The following is a 22081-nucleotide window of genomic DNA, read 5'->3' on the forward strand; positions in this document are numbered from 1 at the left end:
TAGTTTCGGATTCATTTAAGCAAAAATATTAAAGGTTAACGAATATTTTGACTTAGACTATCGCCGGTCCTCATATTTAGCAGAAAAATTAATTTTTATACAGCTGTCCTACCTTTTTTTGACCATTTTTCTTAGAAATTCCCATAAAATAGCCTGAAACTCTGGACATTTTGTATGGCGGTTTGCCAGGTCGACAACGAACAAAACGAATGATTTCTATATTGAAAAATTCTCTCCCACCTCTCTCTCTCTCTCTTTTTTTTCTCAATTTTTCATGCAACAAACAACATTTTTGTTCTGTCTCCCCACATCTCGCGCCCCGTCGAAGTTTTCCATCCACAGGTCGTCAATTTCCGTTTTTCGTCATATTTCTATCAGTTTTCAGCGAAAAAAACGACGAGGAAGATATATATTGAGAAAACTAGGAAACACGAACAAGGTAAATTGAGTGATGATGGGAGCGACGGCGGCGGCGGCGCAACGGAACGTCGTTGTCATCATCAAATAACACTGTCTGTTACTCGGAACTCTCTTTATTTTCTTTTATCACTAATCTTCTCGAAGACCGCCCGTGTCTTGGATGAGATCTTTTGTGTTGCACCGAACACAGAAAGTTCACACAGAAAGTTCTTAGACTTGAAAAAAATATACATTTTTTCTGAGATCTTACTTTCAAATTTGCAGTTTTCAATCCGCTTCCACTCGATTTCCTTGTTCCGCTATTTGTTGAATGCGGAATTTGACCGGGTGGCTGATTTGACGACTGTTTATCCTGAAAAATAAATAGTTTAGTTTTGTAACCCGAGTTTCAGGACGTTTGAGCGATTATTATATCAGATTCAAAGTTGATTATGAGAAAACAATGAATAAATATCGATTTCAAAAATATTTTATCAGTTTTCCCGTTATCAAACGCTTGGAATTATCGGTTTTGCCATGTAAAAAGCGAAAAAATGTGAAAAATTAATTTAAAAAAATGAGATGGCCTAGATATCCACACGTCGGTTTCTAGGCCACCGCTACACTTTTCGGCGGTAGTTTGAAAATTGAAACGAACCTTATTAGATTTCTGGTTTTCTTTCGATGATTTCTGCTGATTATCCCCTGGAGGCGTGTTCACATGCTCCTGAAATAAATTTCCTTATAAAAAATGCAAATAAAAGTGCAGAAAATTATGAATAAAGTAGGCATATGGCTAGGAAGATATTCAAGTGGAACATTTTTTTACTCGTTCTGACGTTGGTAGTGGTGTTGGCTGACGTATTTTAAAACATTTTCAAATAATCGATAAGTGTTTCGGTTTCAAAGAGCTCTTGATGAGAAAACGAGAGAGAGAAATTGGAGGAAAGAAGGCTGAGAGAGAGTGGAGAGTGCAGAGAAACAGACAGAAGAAGCTTCTTGGAAGTGAGGAGAGCACAACTGACGCATGATTCGGTGCAAAACAGTATTGTACAGAAGTTTGTGATAACGATTGTTGACTGAAAAAGGAACTAAAATTTGCACGTAAAAGTAATTTTAAAACCTTCTAAAGTTAAAATGAAATCGACAACATTCAAATTTTTGAATGATAGCCTAACTTTCCAAGAATATAATACTAGGCCACAGCAATGTAACACTCCCAATCTGTTATTCCTCCGTGCGCGCGCGCGTGTAACACCCGTAACAATCCGAAATTCAAATAGAACGAAGCCATGTTCGCCTCACAATCAGTGTTATTTCTCGGGGAAGAGCGAGATTGGGAGGGGAGTGTTCTGTGTTGTCTCAATTCTTCTTTCTCGGTGAATAATATGAGAGTGTTACAAACTAGCTTCTTCTTCTTCTTATTCTTATTTCTCTACCGCCACCACCACCATCATCATCATCGTCACCAGCTGGACTTGTTGTACATTCATTCAGTATGGGGTCGGTGGTGGAAAAAAATGGAGAAGGTAAAACAAACAATGGATGAAAAAATAGAGAGGAAAATTGAAAGAAGAAGAGAGAAAATGGGAGAGAAAGAAGTGGTGGGAATCTAGAGAATAAAATGAAATGCTAGAGTGATTTGAACTTTTTACGTACTTGAAGAAGGAAAAGTTCACATGAACTACAGAGCTAGGTGTTCTTATTCTGCAGCTTTCTGTAGCGTCTACCCAAAGGCGCATGCATTTATTCATATGGGTCTCGCCGCGAAAAAATAGTGAATACGAAAGATTTTTCCTATTGTGCATATTTAGTGACATAAACTCATACACTTAAACGTGACTTCATTTAATTTCTAATATAAAATTATTTGAAAAATAACTAAATTAATTTTTGGACTTTTCTCGTGGTGTGGCCCATTCGAATAAATCTGTACGTACGAGACACAGAGCGAAATATGCGACGTGGCCTTAAAGTATATCAGCGGCCTAGTTTTTTTTGCAAAATTACGATTGCAACAGATTTCAAGAGCAAATCTCAACACTAGTGTTGTTAACGCATATTACTGTTCAGTAAAAAATTAATGGCCTGGGCTGTGAAACCTCGGCCATGGGTGCTTCAGACGTTCAATGACCTACAATCGTCAAACAACTTTCCTATTGACCGAGAAGCGTGAAGTGGAAAAGGAAAAGGAGTTTCTAGGCGAAAAAAGTGGGCGCGGGCGGGAGGACAATCACCAAAATCACACGCGGACCGGGAAAAAAGGGCGTGGTGGTGGGAGGTTGGGGTGACTGAATTCTCATTTTAGGAATGGTTTTGGTCTATTTGAGTGAGTGAGTGTTGTCCTTGAGACTAACGGAGGACACTCCTATACTCTCTTTCTCTCTGTCAATCTACAACAACTCTTTTTGTTCGTTTTACGCTAGAATGGTTAGATAGACGTGTGGAATAGTGATGCTGGAACTAAGAGAGAGCACAGAGAAATTGGAAAAATGGAACTTTTTTCATGTTGAAACTATGCATAATAGAGAAAAAGTGGAGGGAAACTTGATATAAAAAGTTATGTTACAGTAACTTGATCTGCCATTTTAGTTCAGAACTTCAAAACATAAAACCTCAAAAACCCAAAAACCACCTGCTAATCAATTTCCCATTTCTTTTCCTGTTCCTTATCATTCCATTACTTCTTATCATACAATTTTTGTCCTTTGCACATGAAAATGGTGTGATTGTTTGTTTTTTAGTAGGTTCAGAATAAAAATTCAAGAAAATCCCAATGAAGCCGAACAAAAAACCGATTAATTAAAAACGATTGAACTCATGCGGAATGGCCTAATTTATACGTGTGGGACAGGTTTGATTGATCATGAATTGAGATCAGAAATTCAAAACAGTTTTGGGCGTAGATTTACGAGGGGAAATTGGGGGAGGAAAATTGAAAACTTTTTGGTTAATTTCAGGGAAAAGTTTGAATTTGAGAGCAAGAAGAAAGGCTAGGTCTTGTAAAGCGGTTATATTTTGTAGAATTGTGCTACGTGGCCGCCAAAAATATTGATAACCGAGTTTTTTATCGCAGATTTTTCTATAGTTAAAACCTAGGGTGCTGTAAAATAATATCCAGAAAAAAAGAAACAAAAACACTTAAAACAGATAATTTCCTGACTTGAGGCCCAATCAGTCTAATAGGAAAATGTCACAAAAATGTATAGACTAGAAATTGCAAACCGGGAGGCGAAACTGCCACGATTAGGGCGAGGAAAGAGGCAAGCGAGAAGCTCCCTCTTCACGCCTCGATCGGCTAGAATTCCGAGTCCGGACAAATTTGAACAAATTTTAAAATACAAAGGATTCAGTAATTCGAGGGTTCCAAACCAGATGATATTTTGGTAGAAAATGTTAATGTGAATTCTAAATTTGTAGTGAAAAATAAGTCACATGTAGCATGAATACTAGACGAATCCATTATCCTTGACAAAATGTCACATGGTGAATACCCTAAAAGTACACTTAGGACTATTTCAGATAAAATGTGGTGTTCGAGGCCCATGAAATTAGGATCAATTGAAATATAAAAAGTGTGTTGAAAAGTGTTCTTGTGTCAGGGTGAAAACCCCAAAACTTGCTTCGAAATCAGGTCACTCGCTACGACTTTCAAGAGGGCCGAGAAAAAGTGACGAGAAGAAAGAGAGAGAGAAAGAAGAACAGACATTGTGTGGTGTCCAAACCAAAAGAGACGCAGTGAAACAAACAGAGTGTGTGTGCTTGAATCAAAATGAGAGATTATTTCATAGATGAGAGACGGCACGCGAGACGCTAGACACGAACTGACCATGTCTATTTGCATTCACCTGTGTGAGGATGGAAGAATAAGGGGAGACGGGGGACCACCGCTTTTATATCTCTTGTCTCACTCCAGCATTTTCAATACTATTTCCGAGAGCGGTGTTCTATCCGTTTTTACCGTTATGTCTCTAACTAGTGGAGGGAATAAGAGAGAAAAAGAGAAATGGTGCGCCGCTAGGGCCTGTCGTCGCCGACGCGTAATATCATATATTTATATTATATATATATACATATTTATAAATGTGTCTCTGTGTGTTCAATGCGTTGAGAACGGAACACTCTGCTGGGTCAAAATGTTATTAGTAATTGGAGAATGAAGCATAACGGATCGTCTAGAAAAGTTGTGAAGCTTTTGGGTAGGTAGAGGAGTTGTGGTGGCGCCTCTCACTCGGAGGACAGGAGATGTAACACTCAATTTCAGTGCAAATCCTGTAGACTTCCAAAAAATGAGGCTCAGCTTCTTTCAATCTTACAAAAATTAAAATTGTTGATACATTTCATGATACTTTCAAAAATCAAGTTGACAAGGTTTCAAATTTATCTAGAATCTCACTGGATATACATATGATGACTTTTTGCAAAATCCTTGCCTTAACTATCCTCATTATTTTATTCTACTGTCAACTTAAAATGAAGAGAGTTAAAAGAAAATATATAACTGATAGACAGTAAGATATGAAAAATTAAGAAAAAATCTAGAAGTCGATCAACAACCAGAACAAATTTTCAAGTTATTTACAATAAATTGTCAAAATGGTAGACAATGCTCAACTACTCGGCAGTTTGCTACTCCTGGCGCGCGCACGTTTCGCACCGGGTGCGCGGACGGAGCGCGCTAGTAATAATGTCTCGAACGCCCGGCGCACTCTCTGCGCGCGCCCCGCGCATTTGATACAAATTTGGTCACGGCTCGTTCCCCATCTTTTCATGATTTTATCAAATACATTGGCAATGTGGAATACTGGGTATATTTAAATTTAATTTTATTAAAGTGAAAAGCTTTAAAAAAATTAAAAACTTCAAAATTAAAAATTGTTCCGTTGTGCAGCAAGTTCTCTTCTTCCTTTGTTGGAGTTCCTGAAGTTCTTTCGATGGACCTGAAAAATAAAAAAGTTAATTTCATTCATTGAAACATTTTTCATGTTCATTTGAAAAAGAAAAAAGAACTTACAGAAATCAGGGAAATCAAACAACTTCAAAAATCTTATTTCCAAAGGTCCCTCGTGCATTGGCCGTGTGGAGGTGGTGAACCCAATTCATCTCCATACCTTTGCTGCCTTTCTGAAAATATCAAATTATGTTTATAAATAATTGCTATGTATAAAAGAGGTCAAAGACCTGGTCGTTATCAAATTATTACTCATTTCGAGGAAATCGTTTTTATAATCTTACCGATGAACTAATTCGTTTAAATCCTCTGAAGATGTGATTCGTCTCAGCATTTATGCACTTTCTGCAAATTTTTTCATTAATATTTAATTGAAATTTAATAAAAAATAAAGAAAATGCGTAAAGTCGAAAAAAAAACTGAAAAAACACAGCTTGAAAAACTTGGCAGAGTTGAAATCTCGGCCGCGGCCGCGATCTGCGGAGGGTGCGCGCACGGATCGCGCACGGGGCGCGTACAGAGCGTGGACGATCCGCGCACAGAGCGTCGACGATGTGGGGATTATGTTTTTTCTACGTGAATTTGAGGATTGGGAAGTCAAAACACTATAAATTGCCTATATACCGGTACTTTCTATATACGGATCAATATATACACAAACATATCACCATACTTTTCCTATTAATTGTGTCCCATTTGACAACTGCAACCTCAAGCCAATAATTGTTCCATTTTGAACGATTACACATTCATACTCTTGATTACATAGTTATTAATATATAAAGTTCAGAAATAAGCACGTTTATTTTATTTTCTGGTTCCTGCTTCGTTCTTGCCAGACTCTATTCGCATCCAGTGCGCATACTATGCGCGCCTCGGGCGCGTCCTTTGCGCTTCAGGTGCGCGCGCCAGGCGGACTCCCTTATTATCGCGCGCCAGGCGCAAAACGTGCGCGCCCCAGGAGAAGCGAACTGCCGAGTACCTAGCCATCAATCGAAAAATGTTCTTCGAAAAACTGTTTTCCCTAGTAAAAGCTAGTTTTTTACTTCTTCTGATTATTTACTTATTCTCTTTTTTTTCTGTGATAATTCCGTGTTATATTTACTCAAAGTCATCCAGAAAAGAAATCAAACAAAACTGGTTGAGAGTGGTGGCGGTGATTCTAGTAGATCAAATACTGATTTTTGATCCTTATCTTTTTTCTCTCAATTTATCGGCTCATTTTATATTTATTCAAATCAATCTTGAGAAAAATTCACTTGAAACTAATTTATAAGGAAAACTGTATCTATGGGCAGTTTTCAATTGGTAATTTATCTGAAGATAAGGATCTAAAAGAAAAAATAATGAATTACGTACCAAGAAAACTTTGAATTAAAAACAACTATGGCCTTCAAAATTGCAAAAAATTATGTACATAAAATTCAATTATGATGTTTCTAAATTTGAGCAAAATTGAGTTTCCCGAAAATTAATACTCGTGAGGTTAAGAAACATTCGTTCTACTCATAGTAGGAATAAAAATAACCACCTAAAAATTAAGAGAATTTTGCAAAAAAAAAAATCAAAGCCGTAGGTGAGTCTATTTTTGATTTTCCGAGTGTTTGGCCATTTTCCATTTAAAGGCATAAACAGTATAAAAAGGATTGGAAACTGAAATTAACGGCAACTTTCAGGTTTTTGGATATTTTAGGATTAAGAAGTGGGAATTCAATTTTAAGAATTAAAAGATATTTCCCAAGAGAACCCCCAAATATTTGTTAAAGAAACCTGGAAGTATATTTTTTACAGTGCTTTACAAATAAGTTGGCGTTTATTCGAAAAATACTCCAAACTCACACTTCCGACGGCGCCTCAAATTTTATGTAATAATCGTTAATTAGTGCTAACTATAAGGTACCAGGTACAAACATAATGGGCAGCTGTCCACAGACAAGATGGATGAAATGAGTCATCAAATCGATTTAACTGAAGGCCAACACCACATAGTGGTGGTAGTAGTGCCCGGGACATTCACAAATGAACACTTTTCGGGCGGCCCTTTTCCCTCGCCACTCTTCCTTTTCTCTTCTATTCTTCTTGCGGGAGGCTAGTGGCTTGACAGAAAGAGAAAAAGAGGTAAAGATTTTCGAAATGAAATGAGAGAGAGAGCACATAAGATTGTAGAGAAAAAGAGAAGTTGAGACGACATGCGAGGCCACCGGGATTCGGTGGGTCCCGAAGGGAAACGCTATTTTCAGACTAGGCAGATTTTGCAAACCCCTTCTAAAGCAATCTGTGATATCTTACTAGATTTTGGGGTAAATCAGAAGTATGTGAAAATGTACATGTGCGTCGACAGTGTGGCGCCATGTAAATTACTTATCGACTGACTTAGAACAACCTGTTTCGAATGACTGGACATGTGTTATGCTACCGGTATTCATTGTGTTTACGAGGTAAATGTATTGGATTTATTGTAAAAATGGGAAAAAAAACGTATATAGTTGCACTTATAATTTATGAATAAAATTACAGGTATTTAGACGCACGGCAAGTTTTCAAGTTTTTCACTCTCCGAGAATTGCTTTAGGGTATGGTAATGCTCATTACGGCAAACCTGCCGCGAGATAGCTTTTATTGAAACATAATTGCGGGCCAAATTTAATGCGAATTGTTAAAGTAATTTCAGTTGAAGTTGTGATCCCTGGACATAATACTTTATGAGCTGATTTGGCAGTAATATAATCAGATAATCAAATAGTAAAATAGACTCGAAAAAAATCGAGTTTATTACCGTCAAATAAAATTTTTTGAAGGTTATTTTACACGGCTTGACAAACGAGCTCTACCAAAAAATACTCTTAATCTATTTTCTAAAAATAGTAGCGGCCTTTCTTGAGAAAAAAAACCCTTCAAACCGCTGAGTATACAATGACCAAACTATATACGTACAAGTACCACTTCTCGAGCCGTGTTTCGTTTTTATTTGAAAAAAAGTGGTTTATCGTAAGCCCGTCAAATGGAAAAGCGGTAGAAAATATGTGGTCAGGTACTAGATACTATGCATTAGATGCCGGTCTCTGGTTAGTCTCCCTCACTGAAAAAAACTAATTTTTAATGTGAATCTTGGCCACAATTGACCTAGTTTGAACCCTATTTTTTTGCTTGGTGGTTAACTAAAAACAATAGAATTTATTTCAAGGAAAATCAATAGAAAATTATTACGAAACCATTTTTTGAGATCGTGATCATATGTTCTTTTCAATCATGCTTTACGTCAGAGTTTCATCATAAGTAATATAAAATTCCAACAAAAAAGAAGTAGTAACCAAACACAAACCAACTGAACAACTGAAAAAGGAAAGAAAGAGGGAAAAAGTTCGACCACAAAAAAAGAAGAATAGAAAAAAATGGCAATACTTTCAAAATGCAATTACGTTCAGAAATCGAATTGTTCTGTAAGACGTAGCTTTACTAAACTTATAAAGGGGCAAGAAAAGAAGAGAGGATAGAAGGATCATGCATGCCTAGAAGATAATTTTGTACCAAAAAAACTAAAAAGAAATCATAGAGAAGTTATGTACTTACTGGTTTTTTGCCGACTGACGCCGAGCTCATTGTTGATAGAAAATAGCCTAAATTCTGCAGGTTTTGGTGGGAATTGGGAAGAAATCAAAATGGAAAAAGAAACAAAGAAAATTGAAAAGAAACTTTGAAAATGATGTGGTCATTAGATGAAAAGATGCAAAGAAAGGTTTTCAATTGAAGGCAAAATGACAACTGACACTTTGTGAAACTTGGGGTTTAAACGAAGATAGAAAACACTTTAAATTATATGGATTAGCGATAAAAATAGACGGAAAAAATACTCGTATGATTTTTATCAGAGGGCTTCACTCTGGGTCATTTTTAAAACTCGTCTTCGGAGATTTTTGAGATAAGAACTGATGGCATAGATCAGAAGATTTTAAATTTTTTAAAAGTTTATTCCTTTTGGAAATGAAGATAAAGATAGGCAAATACAAATGAGTTTTGTACATTTTATAAATTTTAAATTAAAATTTATGACCCTTTCTGTAAATTTGTAAGATTATCGTAAATTTGATACTTTAAAAATCAACACATCTAATTTTTAAATTTTATAAATTTTCAAGCAGTTTTTTCCGATTTCTTGGAAATTCGAAAATGTAGTTTTTCGATTTTTCAAAAATTTTTCATCAATATTCTGGAAAGCAATATTTTTATAACTGTAGTAGAGCTATACGTACGACTTTTCAAATTAAAGAAAAAAAGAAAATTTCCAGGTAGGCACGAAATGCCCGCTTGGCTTAAAGGTGACCCACACCTGCTTATATTGCAAAAATTGCGAAAATGTAATATTTTTCGTGTTTCCTAATTGCAATTTAAACACACACAATGGTTAAATGTGACTGTTCATACACAAAACTCTGAAGCACAGGTTAATAGGCACGTAGGTAGGTAGGCATAAATCAGTCATTTACGCCTGAAGCCCTAACCAAGAATGAATTCAAGTCTATGCACTATAGTTCTCCTAAGCCCATTATAAATGACTCAGCTTCATAATTGAAAATTTTTTATACGAGATGTGACTTTTCTTGACCTGGATGTTATCTCTCATTCTGAAAAAAGAAGAAATATCTAATTTTATTCCTTTTGAATATTTTTGAGTGCTCGTGACCTCTGGTGCCCCCTCTCACAAATGACATAGAGTTCAATGGATCCATTCAGTTTTGGATTAGAGCAGAACGAAAATGGGAATTATTTGAAATTGTATCTCGTAGAAAATTTTCAAAATCAGAAATCAAAAGTTCACCGCAACTCCTGACTCGCATCACCCGACCTGCTCAAATTAAATTTTGCCTTTCTTCTCAAAACACGAGAGCACAATTTTGGGTCTCAACGAAAAAAGTGGAGCTCCTAATAGAACTTCCTTCCAATGGCAGTCAGTAGACTTTTATGACTATTTTAGGAACGTTTTTTTGCAAAGTACGTGCTTCCAAAAGCAATAGAGGCTCTTCCATCAAAAAATGACGATATTGAATGTTGAGGGGGGCGGAGAGAGAGAAAATGAAAAGCTTCAATAAGTCATCGACTTACAGAACATTTTTTGGTCAGTATTTAGAAGTACTCGTCATCAGAAAAGAGAAGAAAGGAGGAAGAAGAAATAAAATGAATGGGAAAAATCAGTGAAGCTGAAAATGGGCGGAAAACGAAAAAAAAAACGAGGCGGATGAAAAAATGGAGAGGAATAGGGCAGAGAACAAGACTTTCGTTCTTTTGTTACAATATTGACAAAAGGTTATTCTAATTTTTTTCTCAGATTAGAATATCCAAAAAAATTTTTTTTTATTTTTTAATATGAAAAAAAATCTGAATTTAAAAAAGCTATAAAATTGTTCTCCTAAAATCCTAAAAAATCAAATAGAATTTTTTTTTGAGTTTTTGCATCATACTATTTCAAAACGTTGATTCATTTTCATTCAAAATTTTTTAAAATTCAACTATAAACAGTGGTTTGAAAATTAATGACGACATTTCAAAAATGCGAAAATCATCAAAAATATTTGAAAAATGAACTCCCACTCACGAAAAGAGCAAATATTTTGTTATTCTCAACTTTTTATTTGTTCAGCAAATTATTTTTTTTGATAATCCGTTGAAAATTTATCGTGGCGCGACCGTGAATGCTAGTTTTCAAGGCGACCCACGCCTGTTTCGTGCCTACTGTCAAGGTACCAAATTTCAACAAAAATGTTAAAATAGGATAAATGTGAGCAATCCAAAATCAGAAACAATGAAGACTGGAGCTCACACCCAAAGTCCAGAAAAAAAGGTGTTCACGTAGTCAGGCAGGCATTTCTATCGAGAACTATTGAGAATATCTCACCAGTTCAATAGAATTTTTAGTTGTTTTGGAGTAGAATTTAAAAAATTCTAATTTTGAAATTTCAGAAAGAAAGGAGCTACATAAATTAGAAAAACAACTTACGAAATATTCTAGATCAAACTAAATATTTTCAAAAATGCATTTCCTTTGCTTCTTAAATGGCAAAATTTGGAAAAAGACTCAAAGTATTAAAAAAGGAACGGCACTTAGATGTTTGATGTCCAGTTGACCACTAATTAAATCGTTTTTCGGAAATGGCTCATAAATTTGACGTCGTTATTTTTTCGGGTGCTTGGAGCTCATGCCTCCCAAGGAAGTCGATCGACGAGGCAAGAAGATGTGAAACGAAATAGTAAGCATTTCAAGGAGATCTGAGAGAAACTAGTGTTCGAGAACAGGTCAGAGAAGTAGAGGAAAACGAAGAAAAATAAGAAGGACGCCTTCTTTTTTTTTTCTTTTTTTCTATGTCTCTTCCGGAAAGCAAGAGAGCAGAAAGAAAAGAGAATAAGTTCTGACGTGAATACATGCACACAGTTTGATGTATGTATGGACCAGAAAAGAAGAAGCACAAGAGAGAGGTCTTCTGTTAGTTGTTGCAAATTTTTGAGCCGCCTCAAGTTTCAATGACACTGTTGACGATGTTGCTCTCGGCTGGGCGAATAAGAAAAATGACGACAAGGAGGGGAGGACAAACTTTGCTCCGGAAGTTTTGAAAGATTCTTATTTTTTGACAATATAACTTTTTTGAATAGCTTGTACAAGTTGCACATATGTATAAGTTGAGCAGCAGCTAAAAATTTTAAAATGTAAAACTGAAATACTTGTTGAATTTATAAGAAAACTACTGAAAATATCTTGAAAACATGTTAGGAAAATTAAAAATTTTCCATTCAGACATTTACTTACTCAATGCAGTTCCATAGCTAAGTCATTTTAATGTTTCCTTTTAAAACATTCCGTTTTATAACTGAATATCCGGTCTCTGACACTTTATCTTTTTAGTCAGATCAAAATATTATTATCAAATATTTATGGCAATTTATCTTAGACTTATAGCATGAAATCCTCTATTTTTAGAAAATAAAATAAATAATGCGTGAGAAAAGTCTGAAAATTCTGAACGACCAATGAGTAGAATCCGAAAAAGGGGGAGAACCCCCAAGAGAGGCAAAGAGAAGATGGCTTGAAACCCAATACCTGCGTCATTCGAAATGTAAATACTTTCACTCTGAATTACTAGGAGGGTTAGGTTCGAGTTTAGAAGGGAAGAGAGCATGGAATTATGGATGAGAAGTACACACGTAGGTGAACTTTGCTGTGGGATTTTTAAAAGTTGTTTGAAACTTGAATAATGTTGGAAAAGTTAAGGTACCTTTAGAAATAGACACAACGTACGTTGAGATTGAAGTAAATTGGGGGGGGGGGGGGGACCAAAATAAGGATTGTAAAAACTTTTTAATGAGCGGTTCCACTTTTGAAATAGTTATAATGCTGCAACACACACAGTGCTGACATAAGATATATCCAATTGGAAAATTTGATAACCTTGCGAAGTTTTCAAAAAAAATAAGCTCAAGAAGACACTTTTTTGACCAGTATTGTAGATGTTTTCTATTAAAAATCGAACTAACCTTAACCTTATAAGCATAAATGCGATCAACACTTCTCCGTCTCGACGTACTTTTCTCCTTTCCACCATGCCGATTTCCGACTCGATTTTCAACATTTGGAGCAGCAGATGCTCTTCTTGCAGCTATCAACTCTCTTCTCTTCATTTCTTCCATACTTTCTTCATCCAATTCATCTTCAGTAGTTGTTGGCTCATTTATTGTTTTACTTGAAGTTGCTCCATTTCTACTGCCAAGCAGTGAAGCGATTAGAGATGAACTTCGTTTGTTCAATCGACGAGATAGACGCTTGGTCCATGCTAAACGAGAAGTTTCTTCTTCATCCGGCATTCTGTCAGAATTATGGAAAATTCTATATGGATACCAAGTGTTTTCTGTAAAAAAAGTATGACTTTGATTATGACTTTGAGAAAATTTCAAAACCAAGAAATTGCAAAAAAAAGAGAGCAGTTTTTGGAAAGATTGAGGAAATATGAAAAAAACACAGAGGATTATTTAAAAATTTCAACTATTCAGATAATGCCCAATCATCTTTCTGATTTCAACAATACCATTATAGAAAAAACCATCGGATTTTAAATTTGAAAAATCCAAATAGAAACTATTGAAAAATTTTCAGATATTGATTTCAAAAAAATCAAATTCACATGACCAGTAAACAACGTGTCGAAAATTGCGAATTCAAAAACTAAAATAAAAAGTAAAAACGAAAAACCAACAAACGGAGAGGGAGGAGCATCGACTTGACAACAACATTTTTCAAAAGGATTATGAGTTTCAAACCGTCAATTGGAGATTATTACAATGTGCTTTGAAATTTTGAAGAATATCTTGAATTCTTAAAAATCTAAGCAAAAATTGGAAACTCCGTTCTAGTTAAATCTGCTGAACTCGTATTAGTTGAAAAATTTAAATAAGTATTTTAACACATTGCCTTTTTATTTCCAAAAACCACCTGTTTTTCTAACAACAACATATAAAAATAACATTTTAATTTAAGAGAAAATTATAACAAATTTATAATTTTAAAACAATATTTTTGAGTTGTTGCCCAGTTCTACTAGTCAACGAAATGTTTATTTACTTTTCTTAAAATGAAAATGAGAACACCATAGACCGGGAAGCTGATAACGAGAAAGGGTCAGTTTTTTTGAAAATAAAGTGAGTAATTATGAAGGCACTATACTACATTTTCAAACGGTACTTGTGTATTATCGGAACGCAAATTTAAATTAAAATAAATGTTAATTTATTTCTCCATTAAACCTGAATAACGTTACGTGATATGCATTTTCTTTCATTAACAATAAGCATACTTTTGAATTTTCTTTCTAAAAAAATTCACGTAAAATTTCTTGTTTTTGAAAATTTGGAAAACCCTTCAATTAAATATTTTGAAAAAATCCGTGACCCGTTGGCTCCGCCCATTTTGCAACATTAACAACAACAAATAAAATCAATATTCTCATCCATTCCTCAACATCGTGACAACGACGGCGTACATTCATCGACGCTTTTTTCGTGTAAATTGTGAGTTTTCCTCGGAAACTTTTCTTCCGTCGGGTCTTCCAGACTCTCGCAGATCTGAACCCCCACTATTATCTTTTTCAGATGGTATTCGTGTCAAAAGCTGTTCCACTGAAACTTTCGACGCAACCGGTGCACGAGCGGATTCTGGACTCATGTCGTATCCATGCAGCCGCCAATAAGGACGCCATAGTTTTTGTGAGTACGGATTTATCATGGATCTTATGGATACTTCATGTGGGTTGCCTTATGTTCAATCTCATGGGACCGTACTCATGAAACCAGTTAAAGGCTACCTCATATTGTCGGTCATGGTACTATAAACATCATCATTTCAAAATTTCAGATTGACGCCGAAACCACCACCAAGAAGAAGCTTTATCGTGACGTGGAACCGACCGTGAACAGCCTGGCTACAGCCCTAGTCAAACTGTAAGTACCCCATAGATAAGGTACCCATAGTCTATCCCAATAATTTCAGCGGATTCAAGCCTGGTGACGTGGCAGCGCAAGCATTCCCGAATTGTCCGGAATTTCTGATTGCGATGCTCGCGGTGATGAAGTGCGGCGGAGCCATGTCGAATGCTAGTGCGATTTTTACGGATTGTGAGTTTGTATCCATATGAATGCACCATGACAACAATTTGTTTTCAGACGAGCTTCAACTCCAATTCAAAGACTCTAACACCTCTATTGTGTTCACCGACGAGGATCGTCTTGCCAGAGTCCGCCGCTCCGTCGCCAAGTGTCCGGGGGTCCGAAAGATCATCTGCCTGCGGACCTTCCCTTTGCGCGCCGAGTTTCCGGAGAATGTGCTCGATTTTGTAGAGCTCACTCAAACTCCCGATCAACCAATCAATGTTGTGGTGAGCCCAGATGCCATTGCTCTTCTGCCATATTCTTCCGGTACCACCGGACGTCCAAAGGGGTGTCAGTTGACCCACAAGAACATCAGTGCCATGTTGGACATTGCACAGAGCCATTTGGAGACTGAAGTTGCTCAGGCAATGTTTGGAAAGGAGAAACCTACTTGGAATAAGGAGCACGTGCTTCTTCTGCTCCCATGGTACCATGCATATGGCCTCAATACCATGTTGGAGACGATTTTATTGGGGGCGACTGGATTGGTGTTCAAAAAATTTGACACGATTGTCATGTTGAATCGCATCAAGTTTTATAAGGTATGGGGCTGTCTATAGGGTTTTATGGCTTCCTATGGATATCCATGGAAGCTTTTATAAAGGCATCATAGATACATATGGTAATTTATTGTATCGTAGGGGTAATTATGGATACCTATGGCTAAAATACCCTAATTTTCAGGTCAAACTAGCCTGGCTCGTGCCCCCAATGCTCATCTTCCTCGCCAAAGATCCAATGGTCCCGATCTTCAACGTGGCCCCATACCTCAAAGTGATCATGTCTGCCGGAGCCACTGCCGGAAAGCAGCTCTGCGAAGAAGTCCAGAAGAGATTTCCGAACGCTTGGCTGTGCCAAGCATATGGAATGACGGAAATGGTTCAGTTCACCACTCTGCCGATATTTGAGCACGGAAATTGCTTTGAGACCGTGGGAAGTTTGGGACCAACTTATGAGATGAAGATTCTGGATAAGGAGGGCAAAGAGGTAGTTTTCCAGACTTCAAAGTATTTGAGAATCCTTGAAATTTTTCAGGTTGACAAAACCGACACAGTTGGTCAGCTGTGCTTCCGAGGACCTACCATAATGAAGGGGTACTTGAAAAAGGAAGAATCTGACATTATCGATAAGGATGGATTCTTGAAAACTGGCGATTTGGGTTCAGTGGATCAGAAGGGTCGTGTCCACGTCACCGGTCGTATCAAAGAGCTCATCAAGGTCAATGGAATGCAAGTTCCACCTGTCGAGATTGAAGATGTCCTCCTGTTGCACCCGAAGGTTAAGGATTGTGCGGTAATTGGGATCCCGGACGAGCAGAAGGGCGAGTCCCCGAGAGCTTATATCGTGAAGAAGGACCATACTCTTACTGAAGCCGAGCTCTCGGATTTTGTTCATAAAATGCTCTCTTCGTACAAATGGATTGACACCTATGAGTTTATCGATGCGATTCCGAAGCTTCCGTCGGGGAAGATTCAGAGAAAGAAGCTGAAGGAGATGGCCGCTGGCGGAGGATCTACGGAGAACTCGGAGGCCAGTCAGAGTTCAAAGGAAATTTCTGAAAGAGTTGGAGAAAAGAAGTAGACTAAAAGAATCTTGAACTGAGCAAAATAAAGTTTGATTTTAAAAAATTAATTTTTATTTGCGTTCCGATAATACACAAGAACCTTTCAAACTTCATATAAAATCAGATATCAATCAGATATCAAAGTTTTAAGCTTTACTTAAAAAAATACGGTTACTGGAATTTTAAGTTGAAATCCTCCAAAAATAAACGATTTTTTTTTGAGAAGCTCGCAAAAAATGCACACCGAAGTCTTGAAATCACATGGTGCCAGCGTCAAAACTGAATTTCACAAAAGAAAATTGAATTTTCTTGTCAAGCTCCACCGAGCAGAAACAAAACAGCAACATTCTCGTTCTATTAAATTAAAATTGATATGGAAAAATGAGCTTCCAGAAATTGAAAGAAAAGCAGATAAAATATAAAATATAAACCTTATTTAATTCAAAAAAAATCTAAAATAAGATGTGGAAAAGTACATCAATAAAAAGTAGAAGAGGTCTTGTTTTTGACACCCTTTCTCGATCCAATGTCATTCATCTTTTTTCTATCTTTTCTAGTCTGCGTCTCACCTTAAAATAAATCTCTAGCTTTAATGTCTTTTGTCATTAAATTAATTTCTGTTTCCGTAATTCCAATGATTTTTAGTTTTGTTTTAGTTGTCGCCGAGAGGAGAGAGATAAAGAATGAGGGAAAACGGATAAAGAAAATGACAAAAAACCACAGTTCATGGGATACACATTCTTGGAAATTATGGTTTGACCTTCGGTGTTAAAAAAATAATTTCAAATCTAATTAGACAATTGTTTGAAGCATTAAACACGTATATGAATATCAGGTGCATATATCTGTAGGCACAAAAATGACTAGGCCGCCTTGCAGACATTTTCCGCCTAACTTGTAAGTGGGAGATATTGAGATAGTTTAAACAAGCAGAAGCACGGATGGGGGAATTGTTGCCTAAAACTGACACCTGTGAAATTATATACAAAAAAGTTAAGCCGCCGAAGTGCGATAAAGTGATTATCCTTATAAGTTACACCTACTTTATCCAACAAAAATGCACATTTAAGAACTATATAATATGACCTTCAATCTCAACTGAATGACAAATGAATTGATGACGACAAGCAAAAAAAATAAGTGAACAACATGTGTTGTGTCGGAAGGCAAAAAACGAGGCGAAAACCAAAAGAAAATGTGTTCGTTTTATCGAAAAATTAGACAAAAATAAAAGAGAAACAGAGACATAAAAAGTACACGATCAGGAGGAGACAACAGTTGCCTGAATTTTGGCACATTTTGATGGGTTTGAGGACTTATTTTCGTTTCTTTTTTTTTAAATAATATGAGGTAGTGTTTTTAGATTTTTAGTGTTCGGTTAGAGGTGTTTAGTGTTCAAATGGTTGAATCAATAGTAATATATATATATATATATATGTATCTGATATATCTGAAAATATTCATTTCGAACTTTTACAACGCAAAAAAACGGGCATGTTTCCAGGCGTACCTGCCTACCTACATTTTCTGCGAATAGGCGTTCTGTACTAGAAATCCCCCTTCGCCAGCTTTGCTCCCAGAGTCGCCGGTATGCTTCAATTAAAATTTTGAAAGTTTAATTGAAATAAAATTTTCAACAGTTAATGTTTAGATATAAGGTAGGCAGGCAGGCATTGCCTCGTCGAGGTGAAATTGGAGTTTCATATGGTAACTAAACCTTAGCTAAAAATGCTAGAGAAAACTTATATTGGGAGGCAAAAACCGGCGGCACTTGTTTGGTATGAGATATTGAATGGGAAAATGAATGAGGGAAAGGAAGAAACAAAATGGGAAAAAATGAACCGGTAGGTGGATACATAAAAACTAAAAGGAAAAAAAATGAAACAAGTGGTTATGAATCATTCTGTATCGAAACAATAAAAAAAGAGTCTCTGGAATTTAAATGGAACATTGAAAAAATAAAAACAAAAACCGATTATTGATCAATGAAAGGTTTGATCGTTTTTTGAATTTCTATGATATACAAAGACAAAATGTACAAGTTTTTTGTCAGACTTTATATTTCCCTGATGTTTGAGCATCTTTTTGGAGAATAGGAAAGTTTTCCTTTTACTCTATGAAACACTTTTTTGAAAACTTTCCATGAAGATTCTGAGAAAATAGAATTGTTAGATCAAGTGGAAGGAAAAACTCCAGTTTAATCTCAAATTTGAATCTTTTGTAAATCGAAAAAAAACCCCAGTAGTAACCAAGACATTGAACCGTATGTTCCCTTGTCGAAGAGGGCGCCAGAGACACAATGGTATATGTCTTAATTTCTCCGTGTCTCTCTATCCCCAACATTCTCTCATTTTCGGACTACGGTTTCCCACAAAATGGAGGCCTATTAGTGTTCGTTTGAGGTCGAACCGCAGAGGACACAGAAAAGACCCCACGGTCATTCACACGGATTATGTATACAAAATAAAAAGGTAGGAGAAGAGAGATTTAGAGACAAACAACAAATTCAATAGATGGGTGTGTTGTTCGGTGGGTTTGTGTGGTTATCGTGGTGGTAATGAAATATGGTATTCGGTACGCTAAATGCGACAAAGCCTAAACAGGGTTTCAAAAGTCTGTATGCTTTGGAAAAATTGTTTCAAGTCGTTCTCAAAAAAAAAAAGCTTCTCGAAAAAGGATATGTTCAGTGAAAGCATTTTAAAAACTGGAAAAAACTGGAACTGTGAAACTTGATCTAACTCTTAGAAACTTAAAAAAAAGCAATTCAATAAAATACAATCTTCAAATAAAATGTTTTGTTTAAATGTGGAGTAGAGTCTTTTCAATTTTGTATTCAAAGTTTTGGCAATTTTAAAATTTTTACAACTCTGAATTTTTGGCATATTTCCTAAAAACTTCATAATAGTCTAAAAAACTTCAACGACTTTGTGTTGCCTAGAAAAAATTTGAAAAAAAAGTTTTTAATTAACATTTCAGCTGCGTTCAGTGCTTCAAAGCACTTCCCGGTCGAGAAAACTGTCTGTTAACGTAATTGCCAATTATTCAGACTATAGTTTCATGAGTTTTCAAGATAAGATATTGGTGCGTGACTACAGGTGCAAAATCACAAATATTTACTTTCAAAAACTGAAACATCACAAAATCTGTTCTGCTACTATGAGCAGGAAGTTTCAAAGATTCCATGAGAATTTGACGCATTACTTTACTTTAACAATACGGGCCATTCTCAAGATTTTGGTAAACTTTAATATTTTTATCAGTCAACAAATTTTGAAAAGACCAAAGACGTAATGAGGAAATAAATACCAAGGTGTACTATAAGAGAAAAATGCGAAAAATGTGACCGAACTATTTTATATTCTTTGCCACCAGTCTACAGGAACAATCCAGCTAAGCCCAGCAATATGAATATTCAGATCATTGAAATTTTTTAAATTTAAATTTCTTATTCTTTTATCGGTAATTGGGAATTTAAAAATGCTAATTCTATGTATTGGGTTTTGAATTAAAAAAAAAAAACAATTTTACTTTGAAATTCCATAATCCTTATCACCTCATTGTTAGACAGACATCAGGAGGTTCTCTAAAACCTCTGAAAACTCGAAGAAAAAATAAAAGCTGTGAAGATATCGGAAGTGGTAGATATGAAGAAGATGAAAACTTGGAAGGAATGAGTGGAATGGAAAAAAGACATGTGTGGAGATATTTATTTGATTGAACCAAGAAAGAGAGCCAATATGTTGTTTATAGAAATGAAAACGCCTTCCTTTCCTCTTTATGAAACCTGCAGCAGTCTTTGATTGCACTTCCCCTAGATTTTTTTTGAGAATGTATAGTGAAAAGTACAGCTGGAAATGAGTTTGAACACTTCGAAAAAAAAAGTGGAAGCTTCACTAATGCGTTTTCGTACTCAATTTATTTTCTGGTTGTACTTGAAGTTTTGGAAAAGAAACCTGAACTCCCATTAACGACCAACTACAATTTTTTGGAATTATTTAAAACGGCAAATGTGGTGTTTCAGATTACGTAATAGGATATGACATTTGAAGGCTTTTGGGAAGGAAATTGAGAGGCTGTAATGAGCTAGTCAACAACACAATCTTGGAAATTTCTTGAACATTTTCAGGCGAATTGTAGATTTATCAAGCAATTCCAATTTAACAGATTTTTACATGTTGAGAATTAACTTTTGTGGATTTTTTAAATTGAAAAATTAGGACTCGATAATTGTCGAACTGTCAAAAATGTTCGAATAGCGTTCACCTTGGTTTGAACATTTCAGAAATTTCAAATTAATTCTGACGCTCTCAGAGACAACAAAAGAGTTTTACTGAACTGTTTTTTTATAGTAATACTGAGAAAGTAAACACAAATGACATTCCCAAATTTTCACTAAAAACACACATGCAAAATTCGTGAAGCGGCTATTACCGAAATTTTTTTTTCGCCAAAGTGGAAAAATCTGTGCAAAAAATAATTGGATTCACTTGTTGATTCAGAATTTCGTCTTTTTTTCTTGTTTACAAAACTGAGAGAGCGTAAAAATGAAATACCATTTATGTAAAGATAATTTTGGACAACTAAAATTTTTTTTTGGAATTAGTTAATTGATATTTTATAATCCCATGGACTTTCAAATCATAAGTTTTCCATCCTAGGATAAAAAGTATTTCAAAAACAGAAAATTATAAACTCTGAAAAAAAAATTTCTAAAACAATGTCAACAATAACAATATTGTTTTATGAAAGTAAATCCAAAAACCTATGCACTTTTTCATAAATTAAAGTAGTCAAAGGTCAAAGCTCGCTGTAGCATCATGGCTGAATACTTACACACATTAAACAGGAAGGAGGGAGAAAATTTGATGGAAACCAGTGGAATGAAACGACGAAAAATAGAGAAACAGGGAGTGAATAATTAAGGAGAGACGCAGAGAAATTGAGAAGTTCGAAACAGTTTACACTGAAATGAGAAGAAGGGTCCTTTTGCCTCCAGCATTCTCATCACGCCACACCGAAATTTAATCCGTGCTTGACTTTGTGTGCTCATTCTGAAGGGAGAAGAAGAAGCAGGATTTCCCCTCTTTTCAATATTACTTCTTGGCGATGTTGTACTAATAATAGTAAAATGTAAAAGTTGTGTTACAACTGCACATGTCAGCTGTTGTACGCACTCGGGACTCTCGAACTCGATGGTGGTGATGAAACATATGATGATTGAAAAGACGAGAGGAGCATTTCATTTAGTTTGAGGAAAACCCACAAAGTTGAAGATTTAGAAAACTGAATAAAGTCACTGTTGTAATGATTTAACATATCTTTTAGCAAGACAGTTACGGGGGAAAATTGTAGACAGAAAATTTAAAAACTACAACAATGTTGTTTTCAAAAGAAGTGTTTCAGTTTACTTCTAGGCTTTCAAAAAAAAGTTTTCAATAAATTATTTCCAAAAAGCTTTCAAAGTGTTTAAATCGTAAACAAAT

The 22081-nt window shown here is 35.7% G+C and overlaps 3 protein-coding genes and 4 non-coding genes across 10 annotated transcripts in view; 3 read left to right on the plus strand and 4 right to left on the minus strand.

Moving 5' to 3' along the window:
* The window catches only part of par-1 (Serine/threonine-protein kinase par-1), a gene marked incomplete at both ends in the record, with an annotated part of 33335 nt that extends 20137 nt beyond the window's left edge, over nt 1–13198 (minus strand). For 2 of the 4 annotated variants that reach the window (NM_001028847.4, NM_001269631.3), the window contains 3 exons: nt 671–772; nt 1058–1126; nt 8921–8950. In NM_001028847.4, the coding sequence (NP_001024018.1) occupies nt 671–772; nt 1058–1126; nt 8921–8950 (201 nt within the window). Of the gene's footprint in view, nt 1–112; nt 186–670; nt 773–1057; nt 1127–8920; nt 8951–12871 lie in introns of those variants that run through there. The other 2 variants (NM_001392649.1, NM_001028848.4) reach the window with 2 other exon arrangements.
* Nucleotides 888–908, minus strand: 21ur-15491. The gene has a single exon (NR_069934.1).
* AH10.4 (Ovule protein) lies at nt 5179–5697 on the minus strand (the record flags this gene model as incomplete). Its single annotated transcript, NM_074099.2, has 3 exons — nt 5635–5697; nt 5414–5523; nt 5179–5339 (listed from the first exon to the last, which is right to left on the minus strand). The coding sequence occupies exons 2-3, from the start codon at nt 5469–5471 to the stop codon at nt 5179–5181; spliced, it is 219 nt and encodes a 72-aa protein (NP_506500.1). The 5' UTR covers nt 5472–5523; nt 5635–5697.
* On the plus strand, nt 7306–7396 carry AH10.8. The gene has a single exon (NR_069935.1). It is a non-coding gene; the product is annotated as an Unclassified non-coding RNA AH10.8 (non-coding RNA).
* Nucleotides 13199–14329: 1131 nt separating the features above from the next.
* acs-10 (fatty Acid CoA Synthetase family) lies at nt 14330–16670 on the plus strand. The gene is made up of 7 exons (NM_074101.4): nt 14330–14398; nt 14480–14593; nt 14742–14827; nt 14877–15001; nt 15050–15576; nt 15719–16021; nt 16070–16670. The coding sequence occupies exons 2-7, from the start codon at nt 14480–14482 to the stop codon at nt 16613–16615; spliced, it is 1701 nt and encodes a 566-aa protein (NP_506502.1). The 5' UTR covers nt 14330–14398; the 3' UTR covers nt 16616–16670.
* A 2289-nt stretch (nt 16671–18959) lies between these two features.
* On the plus strand, nt 18960–19009 carry AH10.7. The gene has a single exon (NR_069936.1). It is a non-coding gene; the product is annotated as an Unclassified non-coding RNA AH10.7 (non-coding RNA).
* AH10.9 lies at nt 18960–19009 on the minus strand. The gene has a single exon (NR_069937.1). It is a non-coding gene; the product is annotated as an Unclassified non-coding RNA AH10.9 (non-coding RNA).
* Nucleotides 19010–22081: the final 3072 nt, after the last annotated feature.

This window comes from Caenorhabditis elegans, chromosome V (genome assembly GCF_000002985.6).
Source record: "Caenorhabditis elegans chromosome V".
Classification (NCBI taxonomy): Eukaryota; Metazoa; Nematoda; class Chromadorea; order Rhabditida; family Rhabditidae; genus Caenorhabditis; species Caenorhabditis elegans.

Coding starts and splice junctions, on each gene's coding strand:
- acs-10 (NM_074101.4), top strand. CDS start 14,480: ATGGTATTCGTGTCAAAAGCTGTTCCACTGAAACTTTCGACGCAACCG. Junction 14,828..14,876: donor GCTACAGCCCTAGTCAAACT/GTAAGTACCCCA, acceptor CAATAATTTCAG/CGGATTCAAGCCTGGTGACG. Junction 15,577..15,718: donor ATCGCATCAAGTTTTATAAG/GTATGGGGCTGT, acceptor CCTAATTTTCAG/GTCAAACTAGCCTGGCTCGT.